A 19,929-nucleotide genomic window follows, 5' to 3' on the forward strand; every position below is an offset into this window, starting at 1 on the left:
TCCGTTTGGACCAAAAATTACACCTATTCATTCATGTAATTAGTAGCTATTGAGTACTTAGTTTGTGCTGATCTCTGTAACTGATGATAGAGTACAACAGTGAGCAAGCTAGGCCACCTCTCTGCCTTTAAACTACTGCATTTGAAGATCAAGATTTGTAGATGAAATTCTTTGTTCATTTGTATTCATATTACTTGGATTTGCTTGCTTCCAAGGGAAGTTCTATAACGTAAGTCTCTGCAAAGATACATTATTGAACCTCCTGGCACCTCAGTTTCCTCACCTTTCTGGATATCAATGTACACACCTTGCTATCTTGCAGGATTATTGTGAGGATCAACTGAGAGAATGTACCTGAAACTGATTTGCAAACTGAAGATCAGTACCGTCCAAAAGAACTTTCTGAGATGCTGGAAATGTTCTGCAGTCTACCCTGTCTCTACCATGGCCACGAACCACGTGTGACTACTAAACACTTGAAACAGGGCTAGTGCAACCCAAGAACTGATTTAAGTAATTTTTATTAACTTTTCACTAATTTAAATTAACCGAAATGTAAATAGGCACATGTAGCTAGTGAATGCCATGTTAGCACAGTCTACAGTACTCGTCACATGAATGGGATTATTATTTAATAAAATGAACTACCTAATTTAATTGCTCGTGCTAAGCAGATGAAAAGACTACATAGTGGGAAAATGGTGAAGTCATTCCATGACAAATTCATAAACTTGTCAATCATAGTATTCTTAGCTGTAAATGAAGAGGTAGGATTCTGTTGTTACTAAGCACATGTTTCTGTTTATAGTCCTTCTTGGACTGAAGGAATAATATTTTATTCATCTTTGGACGCAAGCAAGGGCTCAATATATTTGGGTTGAATGGAGTCATTATGGGAGATGTGAGCATAGATGGAAATCTCCCCCCACCCCAAGGCCCCTGAGTTACCTAGGATAAAAAAAAAAGTGACTGTAATTCACACACCTCCCCCCCACCGTTGACTCAACCTGACATATTTGGGCTTCTTCAAAAAACTGAACAAAATGTATCTTTCACCCAAAAACAAATGACTAGGGAGCCATTTGCTTATGAGTTACAGTTTAGAAACAACCAACTTATCTGTGAAGGCATGAAAAAGAACAGATTTGAAGTTACTTTTCACTGAATAAGGACTAGGATGGCTTTTTATTCCATTTTTAAGTTAGTTTTAAAAACTATTCCTTCCATGTAGTATGTTTCATTGGCCTTTGTTTATAATTTATTTACATATGTCTTTTCACAAAAATGTTTCACTGTTGAACTTAAAAACATAAAAGGCTGGCTTTTTTTCAAAGACTTTAACCTTAATTAATTTATTTCCTTCTAATAATATGGAATAAAAACTGGTAAGAATGATATCTAAGAAAATATGTCAAAGGAAAAGATTTTTTGAAGCCTCAAGAACTCCCAAAATGACACTTCAGCACACGTACTTATTGTCAGTGGAACAAAAAGAGGTGTTTGAACTAAACACAAACTCTTCCTCAGATGTGGTTCACTTTCAAGTACTATAATTGATAGCAACAGAGACAATTAGGAGGGTACTAATTTAAGGGGACTTGAGGTTATGGGCTGTTAGTCAAAAAAGTAAAACCTTCACTTAATAAAAAGCTAAGTTGTTAAAAATCACTGTTCAAATACTGAAGTTACAAAGAGCTTGAAGAAATCTGTCAGGGCCAATCTTGGCCGAAAATAGGTATAGTCGGAATGAATGTGTTAATCTACATAGGCAGCATTTCTGCCTTGGAGAGTGCTTCAGAAAGCACCGTGCAGCATGGGGGGTGCTGCAGTCTCTGGGAGAGACTACATGCTTAAACATTCCAACAACAAATCGAATTAGATGGCGACTCTCTTAGCCCCCTGCTATCACATCCTATTCCTGCTGCTCCTGGTTGTCCCTGCCGTAATGCCAATAAACACCCTTCTTAAAAATAAGGAACAAATCCAAGCAGTTTTTTGAATTATAAGAGCCAACCATATTTTTTGTGCGGGGATAACCAAAACTCAACTTGATTTTAAGTGTAAAACACGGCATATTTTAAATTATGCACATTTTTGGGACGCCTGGGTGGCTCAGTCCGTAAAGCATCCGACTTCAGCTCAGGTCATGATCTCATGGTTTGTGAGTTCGAGCCCCGCGTCGGGCTCTGTGCTGACGGCTCAGAGCCTGGGGCTTGCTTCGGATTCTGTGTCTCCCTCTCTCTCTGCCCGCCCCCTGCTCTCGCTCTGTCTCAAAAATAAAAAAATAATAATAAAAATTTTAATTAAATTATGCACATTTTTATTATCAGCTTTTGGATTACAGCCATCAAGAGTCCACCCCTACTGGTTTTCCTACATCACTCAGCATAATAAACTGAACTAAGTCTCTATGATTATTTGGTATTTGGGCTGACAGAATACCAATCAATCTTAAAGTCAGTCTCAACAATTTAGAAAAACATTGTTTTACAAGGAAAAATGCCAAACAAGACAGAAAATGTAATGCAGGTGAATTATAAGGCTGGGGGCATTATCCACAGAACTAACCCCTCTCCTGCATCTGACCTACCTGTGCCACCGGCTCTTAATGGAGATAAATAAGAATCGGGTATTTGTGCTAAAGAGCGTCTTAAATGGGAAGACAGAGTGGCGACACCGTGGAACATCCTTCCTCTAGGGAAGGGTGCTTTGTTACATGCCTCCTGTGTGCCGAACACAGATGACACACAAGAAGTGACAGGGTCCAAAACCCCACGTGTCTGTGGGCTGCTGCAGAGAGTTCACAAGGAAATAAATGACAAGGACGGTAGACTGCATGTGCTTCTGCTGGGAGAGGAACCCAGTTCCGTGACAACACAGAGGAAGAGGACCCAAGCAACAGGGCCAGGTCAGCTTCTGGAAGGAGAAACTGAGCAGGGGACACAGAGTTGCCACTTGAGATGAGCCTCAAAGGCAGTGATTATGGAAAGGCCCTTCAGGTGCAGGAAACAAAGTGAGTCCAGTGTGAATGGCAGTGAAAAGGTGCAAGCTGTTCTAGGGAAATGTGAAGGGAGACTGGGGGATGAGAGAAGATTTGGAGGATGGTGGAGAGACTGGAGAGTTATATTTAATTATGTAAGTATAATTAAAATGATACACCTTTTCTAGAAAGTAGACCTATACTTCCTATAAAATGTAGGATGATGGATCTCTAAACAGAATTTTTAAAAATTAATTAAAGGAGGGAGGAAGGGAAGGAGGAGAGAAGGCAGAAGGAGGGAGAAAAGAGAGAAAGGAAACGGAGAGGAGGGATGGAGGAAGGTATGGGGTTGAGGCAAGAGCTGAAGAGAAAGGAAAAGAAGAGAACAGAAGGTATCAGAAAGAGAAAAGAAGTAACTAGGAAACCACTAAGAATCTACTAAGTAAACATGAAGGGTGGGGGCCGTTATAAGCATCAGGCGGGGAAGACCAGAGCAAACTACTCCATTGTTTGGGGGGAGATACACAACAGAAAGAAATCCAGGATAACTGTGGTATTTCCAGCCCCACCAATTTGGAAATGCGAGTACATTAGAAAGGGCGGGGGGTGGGGGGACCATTAGGGAAGAAGCTAACAACTTTAACTTTAGGCAGGTTGACTTTGAGATGCCAGTGCAGCCTCCCATCAGCTGGAAAAACAGGTCTTAGAACAAACCACTGTTTATTATAAGATCCCCAAATATGTTAGTGGACTCACGAAAGAATTCAGGTGTTCTTCAGGCTGACAGGCTGACATCAGTGAGTCATCTAAGTATTAAAGGGGGGCTGCAAGAGGAGAAGTATTTCTCAAGTCCCTCCCTGTGGCCCCACCCCTCACTTTCAGAATGTAGGGAGACCACAGGGCTCTGAGCTCGTTTGGGGTGTGGAGTACATGCACATGAGACACTGTGAAGACACTCTGGTGTCTTCTGTGCCTCACACCCGTTCCTGTACTTACTCGCGAGCAAAGAATAAAACTTTAATTACACAGCAATAGAGAACATAAATGGGAGCTGGATGCATCTCCGTAATATTTAACCTTCATAGATAAACCAACTCCTGGATTGTGCCTAGTAACCAGAAGAGAAGAATACAACTCTCTGGCCGTATATTAAATCACAAATCTCTAAACCAAAGTCCTCCAAATGAGGGGAATATAAAACAAATCTAATACATGGACAAAATGTTGTTTCATTTGGGGATAAAGCATTGCACCCTTGATTGATTAAATCAAAATCTGGCCCTTCCTCGCTCTATCGGAACTAGCTTCTGTAGCAAAAATACCAGTGGAAATGAATCACGGTAATTTAAAAAAAAAGGCAAATCAGCAACGCTAATTTTCTTTTCAATGATTTCAATTATGAGTCTACTAAGTTCAAATAAGGCAGCATTACACTGCATGAACTGGATAAGAGACAATCTCAAAAAAAAATCACTGAAGTCCCCAAATTCAATGTGATTCCCAGAGGATGCATCAAAGAGCCCTGGTGTACCAGTCTTGTATCTCCTCCCTTACATGCAGTTGGCTTCTCTTCCTTGCGTTTGTAGTTGAAATCAACTCAGTCTTGTATTTGAGAAGTTCATGTTATAGTGGTTGTGAAGAAGGTTTCGGCAGCCTGTGTACCCTGGCTTACATCCCATTTACCCTACTTACACAACTGTGTGATCTTGGACAGGTTACTTGAATTCCTCTATGCCTACTTTCTCACTTAAAAAAAAAAAATGGACATAATAGTGATGTCTACATAAGGGTTTTTATGAAGATAAGTTAATTAATCCACATAAAGAGCTTAGATCTACATATGCATGAAAGAAACCCTTAATCAATTGTTAGCTATTGTCAGAAGTGAATCCAAAATTGGAAGACAACCCGAAAGATACGTACAATTTTGATTATATAAGTTATTGGTGAGAAAAGTATGAATCAAATTAAAATACAGAAAAATAAATTTTACATCTGACTTCCAATTTAACTAAAGCCATGATCTTCTCTGATATTCTGAAAATTCCTAACACTTACTTCAAACTAAACCATATGATGAAGAATTCAAGAGGTCTATGGTCTAATTTAGATTCTCGGAAACAGACTTCATGCAACCCGTCCCTCCAAACTTTCTTGGGGTTGGGCACTACTTATGAATCCGTGTTTCCAAACAGCTCCATGTATGCCGTAATTCCAATGACCCAAGAAACAAAATGCACTGACTGACCTGCTGACTTGATATGGTTAGCAGATTTGAGGATCATTTTTTTTCTTAATTTTTTAAAACATTTTTTATTAAGAGTTGAATAATGCTAAATTTGATTAGATGCACTAATAACCATGGATTTCTTCTTCTCAACATTCTGCCTAGAGAGAAATACTGATATTTAAGAAAGTGATACACGTTCTTTAAATGATAGCAAGAAAACTGAAAATCAAGGAGAGATTGACATTCCTCATACTGACTCTCTTGCAACAAAGCCACATGGAGATTTAACCAACATGCAGGTGAAAGGATTAGTGAAGACAGTCAAACTACTCTACCCCCCACCCTGGGAAGCTACACTATCCAGCTCGGCCATCTTGATGAGGAAAATAACCTGGCAAATGCCAGAACTTTACTTTGCTTGATGGCCCTAGGGTGAGCATATGTTTTATTTTGCACACTTTATTACATGTTAAAGAGGCACAGACCTGAAAACAAGTATGGGTTCATATGACAAACATTCTGTACTCTATAGACAGTCTGAAGTGATTAAAGTCTCATTCACCAGTTGTTCTAAAGTGCAATTGTCCTCAACTCAGAAAAACAAAGAAACAGAACCTGCTAAGATCTACCACTTCCCTCCTACTCCAGATCAAAGGAAACTCCACGGCAAAAAATAAATATTTGGAAGCAAAATTCAAGAAAAGTCAAAATAAACCAAAATGAAATTAATGTTCTCGGATTTTTTTTTCCCCAGACCAAGCTGTTAACCCCCTGTTCAAATCAACGTACTGCCATATGTTAAGGGTCTATAAAGCTCATAGAGTTAAATATGTTGAAAACACAAATACAAAGGATGACTTCCTATCTCTAAAATCTGTTCTTCCTGCTTCTAACATGACATATTGTGCAACTCTGATAAAAATATTTACAGAACAGAAATGTAGTGCTCCTAGCTCAGACACAAGACAGTAACTGGTAAGTTAATAGTGAGATTTTTCTATTAACCTTAAAATTTCATTAAAGGCCAAAATAAATTTAATAGCTGGAATCCTGTAGCTCCCTTCTGGGAGTCTTGAATAATGCAGAATAACAGAAAAGGTACACTAATAAGGAAAGGCAACATGTACCTTGTGAGCATTTATAAACTTGGGATAGCTTCAACACTTTCCCGTGGGAAGCACATCTTGACAGGACTCCGACGTTTATAACCTGATCTAAGGACTAAGAGCTCCCCCATAAAGATGACGCAAATGCCCTAATGCACAGCACATTAAGCCCTAATGAAACAGCAAAGTCGATGTTTAACAACTTCGGCCTCCATTCAGCGATGGTTTAAATATAAGCATAATAAAGCAGATTACAAAGAAAGAAGCTGTAATTACTTTTTGAAGAACTCAATCTCTTGTCCTATTATGGTCTATATGTGAGCCTCAAAGGCTGAATACAGGTAGTAAAAATTACAGGAAGGGCTTACCAATCATGTTACATCCATTATTTTAAAAAAATTTAGGCATAACAATTGATAAAACCCAGGTTACATTTAAAAATTAAGAAACTGGGGCGCCTGGGTGGCTCAGTCGGTTAAGCGTCCGACTTCAGCTCAGGTCACGATCTCACGGTCCGTGAGTTCGAGCCCCGCGTCGGGCTCTGGGCTGATGGCTCAGAACCTGGAGCCTGCTTCCCATTCTGTGTCTCCCTCTCTCTCTGCCCCTCCCCCGTTCATGCTCTGTCTCTGTCTCAAAAATAAATAAACTTAAAAAAAATTTTTTTTAAATAATAAAAATTAAGAAACTAACATCCCAATCGAGTCAAATAGCTCTAAGCTAGCCATTATATCTTTCCTTGTTTTTCTTGGTAAAGAACTGGCATGCCTTCTGATCTCAGGGCTGGGCATGCTACCTCAATGTACGACATATGACGGGGAGGATCTGAATTCAACACTCAGGGAAGACTGTCCTAGTTTCATGATATGGCCATTTAAGGTGGCCTCCATTACCCAACTGGGGTTCTATTATCCAACTGGGGCTCCATTATCCAACTGGGGCTCTATCTAACTCTGCAATATAAAGAAACATTGTTATTTGGTGCTATTTTTAAAGGAATATAGAATTCTTTGACTTCCCTATTTGTAATAAAATTTACACAGAAGTGCATACTTGTCAGTACGAGCATGTCTAAACTTCAGTTATTCCCACAAATACATGTCAAATAATCTGAACTTGGAACTGGAAATCTTAACATTTGTTTAAATTATTTCTTTTTCCCAATGGTATATCTTATGCTTGCAGTTGAGTCAGTTCAAATTATTTAAAATCATCCGTGTCAAACTATAATACAGATCAAAGCCACAGAGTTCTTATGTCCTGTACTTCTGGCTTTTTTTTTTTTTTTTTTTTTTTTTTTGCCTAAAATGTCATAAATCTATCATTAACCACCAACTGTCCTGAATGTTTAAAAAAAAAAAAAAAGGCCAGTTTAATTGAAAAAGATTAATGAATTGGTCATTTGTTACATTTATTATTAGCTTACATTACAGATTTATATAAATAATTCCTGAAATAGAATGATTACTCGTCTGTGACACTCATATTTACCAACATCTTTTTATCAGAATACACACACAGCCATTAACTTACTACAAATGTCTGACAGAACCGTGTTAAAGAAATTCTACAGTCAGCATTTTATCCTGCACAGCTTTTAGTCCCCACACAGTTCCAGAGCCAAGGAAAGAAGGCCCTCAAACGGCATTTCAGCACACAAACCCTTGCGGGTAAAAAGGGGAATTTCAGATGTGCTTTTATTCAGTTTATGCATACAGGGAAGCCGCTCAATATTTATTTCAGCATAAAAGTACTAATAAGTTACTCATCTTCGGACACATTTCTGCATCAACATCTGGCATGTGCAGAGTCCTCAAGATCAGCATTTGGCCTAAAAGTGTATTTAGTGTTCTATTCCTACGCTGAAAAAAGTTAACTCTCTTTAGACTTGCTTCTAAATCCAATCGTTTCTTTGAAATAATCATCTGCTTTTCCCACAGATTGCTTTTTTCTATTTTTAGCCATATTATTTCTCTGGAAAAAAAAAATTGATCTTAACAAGATTATCTCCCTGGATGCTATTTCCTACCCCTTTCTGTCTTCTTTACTGGGTGCTTCTGCAGCACTTAGTAGACAGCATAGTTTAGGATCAGCTGTTTTATTTCTCCTTCTATTAGTTCAAACTCGGAGAGCTCACACATCTGTTTTATTTCTAACATCACTGCCCAGGAAAAGTGTCCAGCTCATTCTACCCAAACATAAACTTTACTATAAATAACTAAGAACCTAACAAATAACTGTTTGGGGGAAATGGAAGTGTGTTTAAAAATCTGAATTCTTCTAAACCATCGGCCTTTAGTAATCTTCATGTTAGAGCCTTCCTGACAGCCCAGATCAGCTGCCTTCAGAACTTGTCCCCAGAGTGAACAAACTGAAACTCCTGCCGGAAATCCAGGTATTAACATCATATTACTTGCTAATTATAAAACACCAGTTCACATACTGACATTATTCACTTCTAACCCTTTTATCTAAAACACGTATTTGCTTTCCAATCATGGTTTGACAGCAGAGTGTATCTGACATAAGACAGTGAAATGATCTTTAATAAGACAGCAGTTCAAAGCATGCGGCTTTCATGCATAATAACTATGTTGGCTTAATTTGCTGCTCCACAGAAATAATTCTATTTGTGGAAATTCACAAAGTAGGATGGAATTTTTAAGAGAGCTCTACAAAGATGAAACTGGCTTTTTAAGAGCTCTTCCTATCTCCCTTTGAAAGTGATAAGATTGCTGTTCTGACATTTTTAAAGGCTTGGGAAATTTCTCCTCTGATTCTTTTTTACAAGTACTGCAAAATAAGTTCACTACCTGTTATTTAGAATTCCTTTGCCTGCCTTTCTTAATTGGCACTAGGTCAATAAAGAGGTCTACAGCCAATGTGCTAGAGCTATTGGGTTGATCAAAATGACTGATACTTTAAGGGAATTAGGAGGTCAGATAAGTATGATGTAATTTCATTAGTTCTCTGGTACTTCTTCTAATCATTCCTAAAGAAGGTTAATATTAAACCTAATATGTTTTGAAATCCTCTGGCCGCATAATACAATAAAAAACTACAGATGGTAATAGAAACGAATACACTTTCTCAAGCTGACCATGAGTACTGACTAGGCTAAAATTGCTTAAAATGAAATGAATACATTTCTTTAGCATCAGTTCTGCCTTTCATTCTATTTGAAATGGTAGATTTTTTTTTCCATTTCACATATGCCATAAACTAAAGACAGAAGAGTAGATCAAAAAGGTATGCCAGTTTTAATAAAGGCAGAAATCTAAATTACTGCTAAATGCTTTCATAAATTACTATTTTCCTTAAATGCGGAAAGGAATGCTTTACTGGCCTGCACCAAGGTCATTCTGGTGTCCCTACTGCTTACAATCACATTGACTTCTTTATAATCAATGTAAACTTTTATTTCCAAATTTTCATTTGCAATTAGGTTGCTTTTTCTGGAGTATATCTCTGTAACTGTCCGTATGACCCAAACCGAGTCCAAGTTGATGCCAGGCTGAGTATAAAATTAAATCCTAATGCAAGACACAGGCAAGATCCTCACTGAAGCAAAGACTATAGCAAAAGATTTCTAATCTTAGAACAAACCATATACTACTATCACGTGGAACTATAAAGATGAGTGCCATTTTTGGGAAGACTGTGAAAACACCGAATTACCACGAAATATTTCTAGAAATACGAAGCCTACCTCATCCTGTGAAAAGGCTTTTCCCAACCTAATAGAGATATTGGGACTATTTTCCATGAGAAGAGATTAAAGACCCCTCTGAATCACATTTGGATAAAATGGCTGTGGAGTGTGTCCATCCTCCCGCTGAATCTACCAGGCTACCCCTTTGGTTCTGGGAACTTGATTTTACCATGCGTGCAAGAATTCACATTTCATTACCAGGAACCTTTTCTGTATAAAGAGAGAACAACACAAAGCACAAACCTGTACATCATAGGTCCCATTTAGTAAAACAGGCCTTGAAGAATTGATGTCCTGCAGCACACCAGAAAGCACGGAACGGTTGACCTTCTGGAAGTCTTTGGAATGGCTGAACTGCACCATGTTATGAAGGGCCAAGATTTTGCTGTCCAGCTCAGCATCCTGCCTGGTGCGGTTATGCAGTCCTAAGTGATACTTTCGGAAGTGCTTAATCAGATCTGTGGGGTCATTGCCATAGTAACCATATCCACAGATATTGCATTTAAAGTCCTGAAGCTCTGGAGACAGAGGTGCCGGGTCTGGGTTGTCATTTACCAGTAAGTCGGTTTTGGATTTATTCAGTCTTACACCCCCATCTGAAGGCACTTGTGGGTTTTTGGAGGCCACTGAAACTGGGCTTGAGCCTTGACAATTGGCTTGACTACTCTGCGCCTGCCCTGTTTCCTCCGTGGCCTTTGGTGACATCTTATGATCTTCCTTCGTCTCCAGTGAGTCCCCTGCTGGGGTGCAGGCCGTATCTTGAGGGTCATCTGCCTCTGCTCGTTGAGGAGACTTCAAGGGCTCACAGACTCCCCCCACAGCTGGAGATGAGAAAGCCAACATATTTCTATCTGTCACCTCATCATGTGGATGCGAGGGAAGGTTTCCTCCTTTACTGGGGCTTTCATAATTGAAGCCAGCCTTCTCACTCAGGCTGGAGCTTTTGGGGCCCTTCTTGCTGCTAGAGGATGAATCTTGGCCATGCAAGCGATGTTCCTCCTTATTATTCAGTTCTGCAGCATCACTCTGATCTGTATTTTCTGACATCTGATCTGCAGAAAATTCTTTGTTCTTTCCAGACACCTTGCTTTCTGTACCTATAGGCTCCAGGGTCTGGCCCTCGCCTTCGCTAACAACGTTTCTCAGAGGGGGGTTCTTTTTCCGGACCATATCTGTAAAAATGCAAGGGAAAAGGAAATGCGAGGTTATTTGAAAGTTGCAGAGATGCAACCTAATATAGAACATTTTACTTATTCTTACTTGAGGCTTTTTTAAGGTACATACAAAAATCTTCCTCTAGGGAAAAAAAAAATGTTTGAAAAATAGCAAAAAAAAAAAAACCCACCTGAGACTAAAGCAAATATTTACATTTAGAATTATTTTTGTCATAGAGTGGCTCATTTGCTATTTTTCAATGGTTTTATGAATACCAAAATATTTATTGTCATTGATAGCTCTATCTTTCCTACTATTCTTGTTTGCCAATGATATTTTTTGCTCACTTTCTTCAGGTACAGTTGATGCTGTATACATGCTTATTTGTAAACCTTATATATTATGTATAATATATACACATGCTATGTTTATGAAATATATATGCATTTATGTTTACAGAATATATATTACACGTTTATTTATATGCTATGTATATAAACAACATAAATTGGAATTCAATATGGTTACATACTGTGCAACCAAGCTATAAACGTAATTTCAACCAAAATATCCTCATAGTCAAAAGACAGAAACAGCATGTTATAAACAAAGTGAAAACTGCCCTATTACTTTCAGGAATGGAGGGTAACAAATGTCTCATCTCTGTCCTACCGATAAATTTCTTTAAGCCCCAATTGGAGAGCTTGCCTGAAAGTTAGGAGGAAAACCTGGTCCATATCAGAGTGACCAGGTTGGCTTTTACTAGGACTCTATGTAGCATGATGGGGAAGCTAACTAAGTCCTGGATTCTTAGCACAACCAGGTGGAAACAGTACCAATTTCACCATCAGGAGCATGCTGGAGATGGACTAAAGTAAAATATTAAACTGAATCATATGACGCTGTCATTTGGTAGCTTGGAATGGCCAACTATCAGCACCCTCCCCAAGGTTCACCTTCACATGCTGCCTCGACTGTGCCTTTCAAGTTAGTGCCATCAAGGAGAATGGTCAAAATAAGAATACTGCGAGAAATTCCCCTACTGGAGTCTAATGAATCAGAACTTCAGTATGAGGAGATAAGAAACAATTTGTGGTGTGTCCATAAAAAAATGCAGCAACTAAGGCTAGTCCAGAACCGAGCTTCATGGCTTATGTCCCCTTAATCTCCCAGCCGAAACACTGCAAATGCCATCAGTTGTCACCCCAAATGTCCCGTAGGAAAATCCACCTGTGACTGACTAATAAGACAAGTCCTCTTTACTAGCTGACTTTGCCACAGGGGCAGATTTAACAGAGTTAGTTACACCATGATTATCCAACATGTCCTGAGAAAATCCAAATTAATAACACGTTTTAGTCATTCTCATCTGTAATTTCTCACAAGTGCTGAGAAGCCACACTGGCTTTGGACATATATGGATGTACCTTCATTTCTGAAGAGCTGGTCAAGCAAATGTGTATAATATGAATCACTGAGCCAAGTTAATGCCCTGGTTGACTATAAAGAATCATTTGCAAGGGGAAAATTCACTTTACAAAAATAATGTCAAAAAATATTAACTGCACTAAAGAAAGTATACTCTTCTTTTTAGTACAACAATAACATGAGTCAACAAATATGCACAGAATCTGTATATGTTCCTCCTGGGACAACAACAACAACAACAAAAACATTGATAGGATGAAGGACTGAAGTTTCAAGTACCACTGATGGTCATGAAGCCATGTAAACCTGCCTGGCCAAGGCAGGGAGCAGGGAGTGAGTCTTCACCTTGGTGTCATTATCATTGGGTCTTAAAATAAACTAAGCTAGGTAACCACTGCTTATTAAAAAAAAAAAATGGAACACTAGTCAGCCTATTTTTATTTATCTATTTATTTATCTATTTTAAGATTTTTTTCCCAGTAATCTCCCCATCCAACATGGGGCTCAAACACACGATCTCGAGATCAAGAGTTGCACACTCCACTGACTGAGCCAGCCAGGCACCTCTAACGTATTTATTTTTTAATGTTTGCATGTTCATGTCTTATTGGTTGATGCCAACACTTTAAGAGACCCCTAGTCCTCTGTCAAAAGTGACAGAATTTGGGAACTTGAACCAACACATGGAAGAGTGGAGGGCAATTTTACTGGTAGTCAACAAAAGGAAAACTAAACATGAAAAAAAAATAATAATAAAAAGGAAGTTTAAGAAACCAGTTATTATTTAAACAAGAATCTGAATTTTAAAAAAATGCTGTTCTTACCATGGCCTAAAGAAAAAGACATCCTAGTTTATAGAGTATCAGCCATTACTACACATACAAATGTAATGATTCGCTATAGCATCTCTTGCCTTTCCCTCCAGAATTTCGTGTTTGTTTTTTCCATTACACATAAAAGTCTTTAGGAACTATTGCAATTTAATCTTTTCTTGGACAAATACTGAACCACCATATCATTTGTATTTTAAGATCATCTTCTTAATGGAAATAAAACCTAACAGTAATGCACCCCAATGAAATAAATAAGGTTACACAGAAAAACAGAAATCTATATGAAAGGCAGGATTCATAACGAAATGAATATGAAATAACCAAATTCGTTAAGATTTTCTTTCTATTAAAATGAAGAGAAAATGGTTTCTGTCCATATATTAATGTCAAGGTGATTAGAAAAACAGCAACATTTTACAGAGCAAGGAACTAAGATAAAATACTTAACAGTGAATAGATATAAGTATGTTAATATGGAAAATTTTCACTTGTTTTGCAAAACAAAAAAAAAATTAGACCCTGTTGATTTATTGTTATCATGAAGAAAAGTAATAGGTCATAGTTTAAAAACTACTGAACCAGCAATTACAGTAACTAAGAGAAAAAATGATTTAATTAAATTTTCATCCTTTCAAATTTCAGTTCCCTCTTCCACCAAGAACAGAACTTTGGAACCCATATGACTCACTGACTCCTCATGCTGAACACAGCCCTTAAAAATATACATCACAAATAATGTTAAACTGCTAAAACTTCAAAGAAGTATCAGAAAGGTCATTTGTGTTTTCTTTTTTGTTGTGGGTGGAAGGGGCATGTTCTTTTTAGTTTCTTTAAAAAAAAATAATCATGGTTAATTTAGTTGACTATACTTTGAAGTAGTTATAGAAAAATAATTTTTTACTGGAATTATATCACCATAACTTTTGAGAATGACACATTATGTAAATATAAGCACATTTGCAATACTTCTAAGTGAAAGAAACTCCCCTAACAAGTCATAAGTTAGATATCGTAAGACTATAGCCACCCTCAAGTTATTATCTTTAAGAGACATAACAGATTGCATGATGTTTTACTGCGTGCCAAGAACTTTTCCAGTTAACATTTTCACTTGAAAAAATAGATCACATACTTGTAAAATCATACCCAGCATTGACTTCATAAGGCATGTGGCTTTAGAGTGCTTTCTACAATTATTAATTCTATTAGTCAACTAGCAGGAGGCTAATGCAATTGTCTTAGAAGATGCTCGGAAGACACAGAAGACATTTTGAGAGCTGATCTGTACATCTGCAAAACAAAACAAAAAAATATTTTCCTTCCTAAATGATGTAAATAGGCTTTAATGTATCACACCTAAAATACATTTATATGCCAGCACCACACGCTGCTTGACAGATACCTAATAAATGCATGAGCAAACCTTGAGCAAGATCTTCCCTCCCCTGGGTTTTAATAAAGCAGCAGGAGAAGAAGAAGCGTGATATAAAAGATTACAGAAGTCATTTTCACAAAAGACTGTGATGTACGATTTAACCTCAAAACTCCCGAAGGCTAAGGACCAGAATACTTACCTACGCTGGGGTGGGGATAAATGCTCTCGGTTAGTAAACATGGAGGGGAAATGCTTCTGCAAAAGATATAAAGTGTATCTACTGATATTGTACAGTCACAGCTGAAGACAAGAAGTTGTACCCATTGCCAATGTCTTCCAAACTCATAGTAGCAGTGCACACCAAGTGGCCGAGAAAGGAGTCCCTGCAATGCCATCGAGAACTGAGATCTACGTAAGTCTTCCAAACCAACAGTTACAGAAACATGACACGCTAGAACACATGCCATCTTTTTAGCTATTTTTAGTAATCTTTTATTTTTGCTCTTGATATAGAAGTTCATAAAGTCATGATGAACCATCATTATACCATCTTTATTATCTAAGTGAAATTATTGAGGCAGATATTATAGTAATGGTCATAAAATAATTAGAGAAAGAAAAGAAAAGAAAAGAAAAGAAAAGAAAAGAAAAGAAAAGAAAAGAAAAGAAAAGAAAAGAAAAGAAAAAGAAGGAAGGAAGGAAGGAAGGAAGGAAGGAAGGAAGGAAGGAAGGAAGGAAGGAAGGAAAGAAGGAAGGAAGGAAGATAATCACATCAAGGAGTATTCTGGCAACTTTATTTTAAATCTCTTCATTCAACTATGTAGTAATATCCCTCATACTGACTACCAAAAGTAGTTCAAAATGCCAGTTTACAGTAGGCCTGCTATAAACGACCATTTAGATAATCTGGGGCTAAAGTGAACTGGATAAGGAGGCACTGAAGAATTTAAGAGCTACAAGACTCAAAATTGCTAACTCCTCTCTATTTAATTGTGAGATTAAAAGCTCACCTATGGGCTAGGGAGTAGGTGAGGTGGAAATGGTGAGCATGCCCACCGTCACATCATTCTCCACCTACGCAAATACACGTACACTCCTCCAACAGCGGATATAACATGAAAATATATTTTGTGTCAAGATATTTAAGTGGGTTAAAACATGTTTAGCTTCCTAAAAATGTACTATTTGTAGTTTCATCTCTGAGATGTAAGACATTCCATTTGCAAAAATCCCTATTTCTATTATTATTTCCTCCTAAATTAAAACAAATCTAAAGGCTTTCTTTGTATTTTTTTAAAAAAATTGTTTTAAATGTTTATTCATTTTTGAGAGAGAGACAGAGCGCAAGCAGGGGTAGGGCAGAGAGAGTGGGAGACACAGAATCTGAAGCAGTCTCCAGGCTCTGAGCTGTCAGCACAGAGCCCAACATGGGGCTCGAACTCACAAACCGCGAGATCATGACCTGAGTCGAAGTCAGACACTTAACTGACTGAGCCACTCAGGCGCCCCTCTGTATTTTTTATGAAAAAGAAAATTATTATAAGAAACAATAGGATACTGTACTGTTCCTATGTTATAGTATCAGTGGAAATAATCAGCATTAGAGCTTAAAATATAATTCTGATAACTATCTTATCTCACAATTAAAATTCTTAAATATATAAGAAAAAATTCCTTTTTCTACAGAAGACTGTGACTCATGTTCTCAGAATGGCATCTTCATAGCGAAAGGAATCTGAGTTTTCTATTATTCCTAGATGATTTGAATTAACCACTAATGATTTAGCTTTATTTCATATATATATGTGTGTATATATTTTTGTTTATATATGTGCATATATAGAGAGAGAATTCTTTGAATTATATTTTTTTCACACATACATTTATGAAATACTTGTTCCAAATAGCCTTGCAATAGGTAATCAAATGAATTATTCAGTCAAAGAAATCCACTACTGTAGTAATTTAAAAAGAGAGCTAACACATCCATCCAATACAGATTAAAACAAGAATTTATTTCCATTAGATGAGAAACTCCTTGAAGGTAAGAGATATAAATTCCTATGCTATTTGTAGCATCTTGACCCTAAACAAAGGAAGGAAGAATGTCCAATTATATGTCCAGTTTCTGAAGCTGATTCGAATCACCGGCTGATGTAATCAAGGGCAGGCCCCTTCGCTTCTCTGAGCCTCTGTTCTTACTCATATGAGGGAATTACAATGTATGATTGCTAAACTTTGTGCCTCTAAGATTCTATAATGGTTCTGGTTAGTGGCTTAGGCACTGTATTATTACCTTAGAAAAACTCTATCCAATTTCCCTGAAAGACTACAAAATATGAAACCATCAATAATTAAGGATGGCATAAATACCACTGAGGTCTACCATTCACTCAGTTATTCATTTCCTCCAATATTCATGCATTCAATAAATGTATACCCAGCCTAAGTATGTGCTAAACATCCAGCAAGATGACTATAATTTTACTATTATTCATGTTAGAGAGAAGGATATCTTTAAAAAGAAAAGGAAAATATTATAAGGAATCCTTATTTCTCAAGAAAAATTAAAGCCTTTGAGTATCTCTTCAAATACCATTTCAACTGAGTGCACTTCCAATTGATTAATTCCTTGGATGGATGGATGGATGGACGGATGGACGGATGGACGGATGGACGGATGGATGGATGGATGGATGGATAACACCTCAACAAGGCTAAAAAGTTAGAGTACCGAGTCTATATAATTTAACCTCAGTCTCAAACCCTGCTGAGTATGATTCTTATTATAAGTAGCAGTTCTTGTCATCATAACATATAATACCAGATGACATTTTCTTATTGTTTTTCCAGATAATAAAACTTTCAAGTGTTCAAAATCAAAGCTAACACAAAAGGAAAGACGTGATAGTCTTCTCCTTAATATATGCTTCTTCCATGCTTGTTTGGATCAACAACCTAGGAGTACTGGGTTATTAATTACACATTTCATGTAGCTTTTATAAAAAAAATTAAAAAGAAAGAAAAAAAGCAAATTGTTTCTTTTGATCAAAAGTTTCCCACAAAGAATTTAAAGAATTAAGCAAGTGATAGCAAAATAAAAGGAAGGTCAAGTTTGGGGCCTATAGCAAACTAGATAGCTTCCATATGAACGACATATAAAGTTCAGTTTTTAAAGAACATATGTGTTTGCTCATTGGTTCAAAAAAAACACAAAACCTTGAATCCTGTCTACTCCATATATACAGATCAAAATCAGATTGCTTAAGTGAACTATAAAATGCAAGAGAAAACTGTTTATCCAAATCATAAACCCAAGAATTGCTGAAGGAGTTTAAATGTTCTATTTCTTCAGATTCTAGGGCAATACTTCAATGGTAGATTGCTCTTTTTTGTAAACTGCTTCAATCTTCATAAACCCAATGTCAGATCCTGTTCTTTGCTATCCATGTCTATTTAATCTGCTCTCTCTGAATTGATTGTTCCTGAATCTTTAAAGGTATTTTCAGATATCTTGAATCCTGCTGAGATTTAAATGTCATCACCTTCAAACAACTCCCATCAAATAAATCTCTTATTAATTCACATGAAATTAATCCAAAAGGATCACTTCTATTAACATATGCTTGGGAGCACAAAGCCCATTAATAGTCATCTGGACACTCGAACCAACCCAAGACTCTCTGAGATAAAATGCACATTATTTAGATATCCTCTTTCAAACAGTTTTGATGTTAGCCCAAACACATTTTATTAGGCTTTTATTTCATTGAGCTATGCTCTCTATATTTTAAATATCTCATTTCAAATGTACTAGTCTAGGTAAAAGGAGATAGTTTGGTAAGTAAGTAATAAGGTCAGATTTGCCAAAATGAGTTTCCAAATATCCATATACATCTTGGGGAAAGAATTTCATTAACCATTTTACTTTTATAAGAAAATTACAAAACATTTTTTTTGCTTTTAAAAATTATATGCCAGAAGTCTAATTGAAACTGTAATGTATGTGAAAAAATGAAGCATGCACCTATTTCACTAAAAAGAGTAACTAAAATAAAGCATGAGTTATCAAAAGGAAAGGGGAATTGATTATTTTTGCTTTCATAACAGGTGAGAGGCAAATGTATTAAAAATTCTGCTTTGAATAAGATCACAATTTCACTAAGCAAATTAAGAAACATTATCATTTGTCTCCTCACACATAGGTCATTTTTCCTTTTGTTTTCTTTTCTCTCAAAGGAAAAAAAACAATTAAAATTATGTACAATGGTAACTGTTGGTTCCAACAGTCCAATCTGACTTTGCATGTGTGCATGGGGCAGGTGTAACTTCATCCTTCTTTGTTAAACTTAGAACATTTCACCTAGTTGATGGGCAAAAAGCCAAACACAGCACATAAGTTCAAAAAGAATAGTTCGTGGAAAAGTATAAATGCATCTATCTCGGTGGTTATGATATGAATTAACATTTTATTTGTATGTAAATGAGATTTCCGTTGATAACAAAAATAATGAATGTCAAGATTTGTAGGAATGCCTTTGACTTTCTTCCCTACATTTGCTGAAGAACATGTTTGTATATTAAGGGTAGTTTAATTTTAATATATCGGTGTTGCTTTGTCTATTTTCCAATCTGTTATTCAATAGAAAAGAAAATCTCAATTATTAACTCAATCCAGCAGTGTAACTGGCTAACATCTGTCTCAGTTCTCCCATAAGAAATCTGTGTCAATCATTACAAATCCATTTGGTAAATTAATATGCATATACAGTATAGTGAGTTTAATGAATGCATGCCATTAAGATTCAGTAAGAAAGCTCACTGTCTTCACAGCATAGATAAGCTGAGTGTATTAGGCAAAGTTTTTGTTGTTTTTTTAAGAGTGCCATACTAGATCCAAGATTAAAAAAAATATCATGAAGGCATATTGAGAGCTTGTACTAGTAACATATACGTAAAGAGAGAAAACACATATGTGTGTTAAATATAACTTAACACAATGTAATATTCAACATATATGTTATATATAACATATGTGTTAAATACATATGTTAAAAAGCCAAAGTGAAGGGAAGTAAGTTTGCACCATAATATGCAACAGTTCTTGCTCAGG

At 36.8% G+C, this 19,929-nt stretch overlaps 1 protein-coding gene across 6 annotated transcripts in view; it reads right to left on the reverse strand.

The window, feature by feature from the left end:
* TRPS1 (transcriptional repressor GATA binding 1) overlaps window positions 1-19,929 on the reverse strand; it is a 259,341-nt gene that overhangs the window by 199,879 nt on the left and 39,533 nt on the right. For 3 of the 6 annotated variants that reach the window (XM_058698879.1, XM_058698878.1, XM_058698880.1), the window contains exon 2: window positions 10,269-11,197. In XM_058698879.1, coding sequence (XP_058554862.1) covers window positions 10,269-11,195 — 927 coding nt within the window. In that variant the 5' untranslated portion in view covers window positions 11,196-11,197. Of the gene's footprint in view, window positions 1-10,268; window positions 11,198-14,573; window positions 14,732-19,929 lie in introns of all 6 variants that reach the window. The other 3 variants (XM_058698874.1, XM_058698875.1, XM_058698877.1) reach the window with 2 other exon arrangements.

Source organism: Neofelis nebulosa, chromosome 14 (genome assembly GCF_028018385.1).
Source record: "Neofelis nebulosa isolate mNeoNeb1 chromosome 14, mNeoNeb1.pri, whole genome shotgun sequence".
In the NCBI taxonomy this organism is placed as follows: Eukaryota; Metazoa; Chordata; class Mammalia; order Carnivora; family Felidae; genus Neofelis; species Neofelis nebulosa.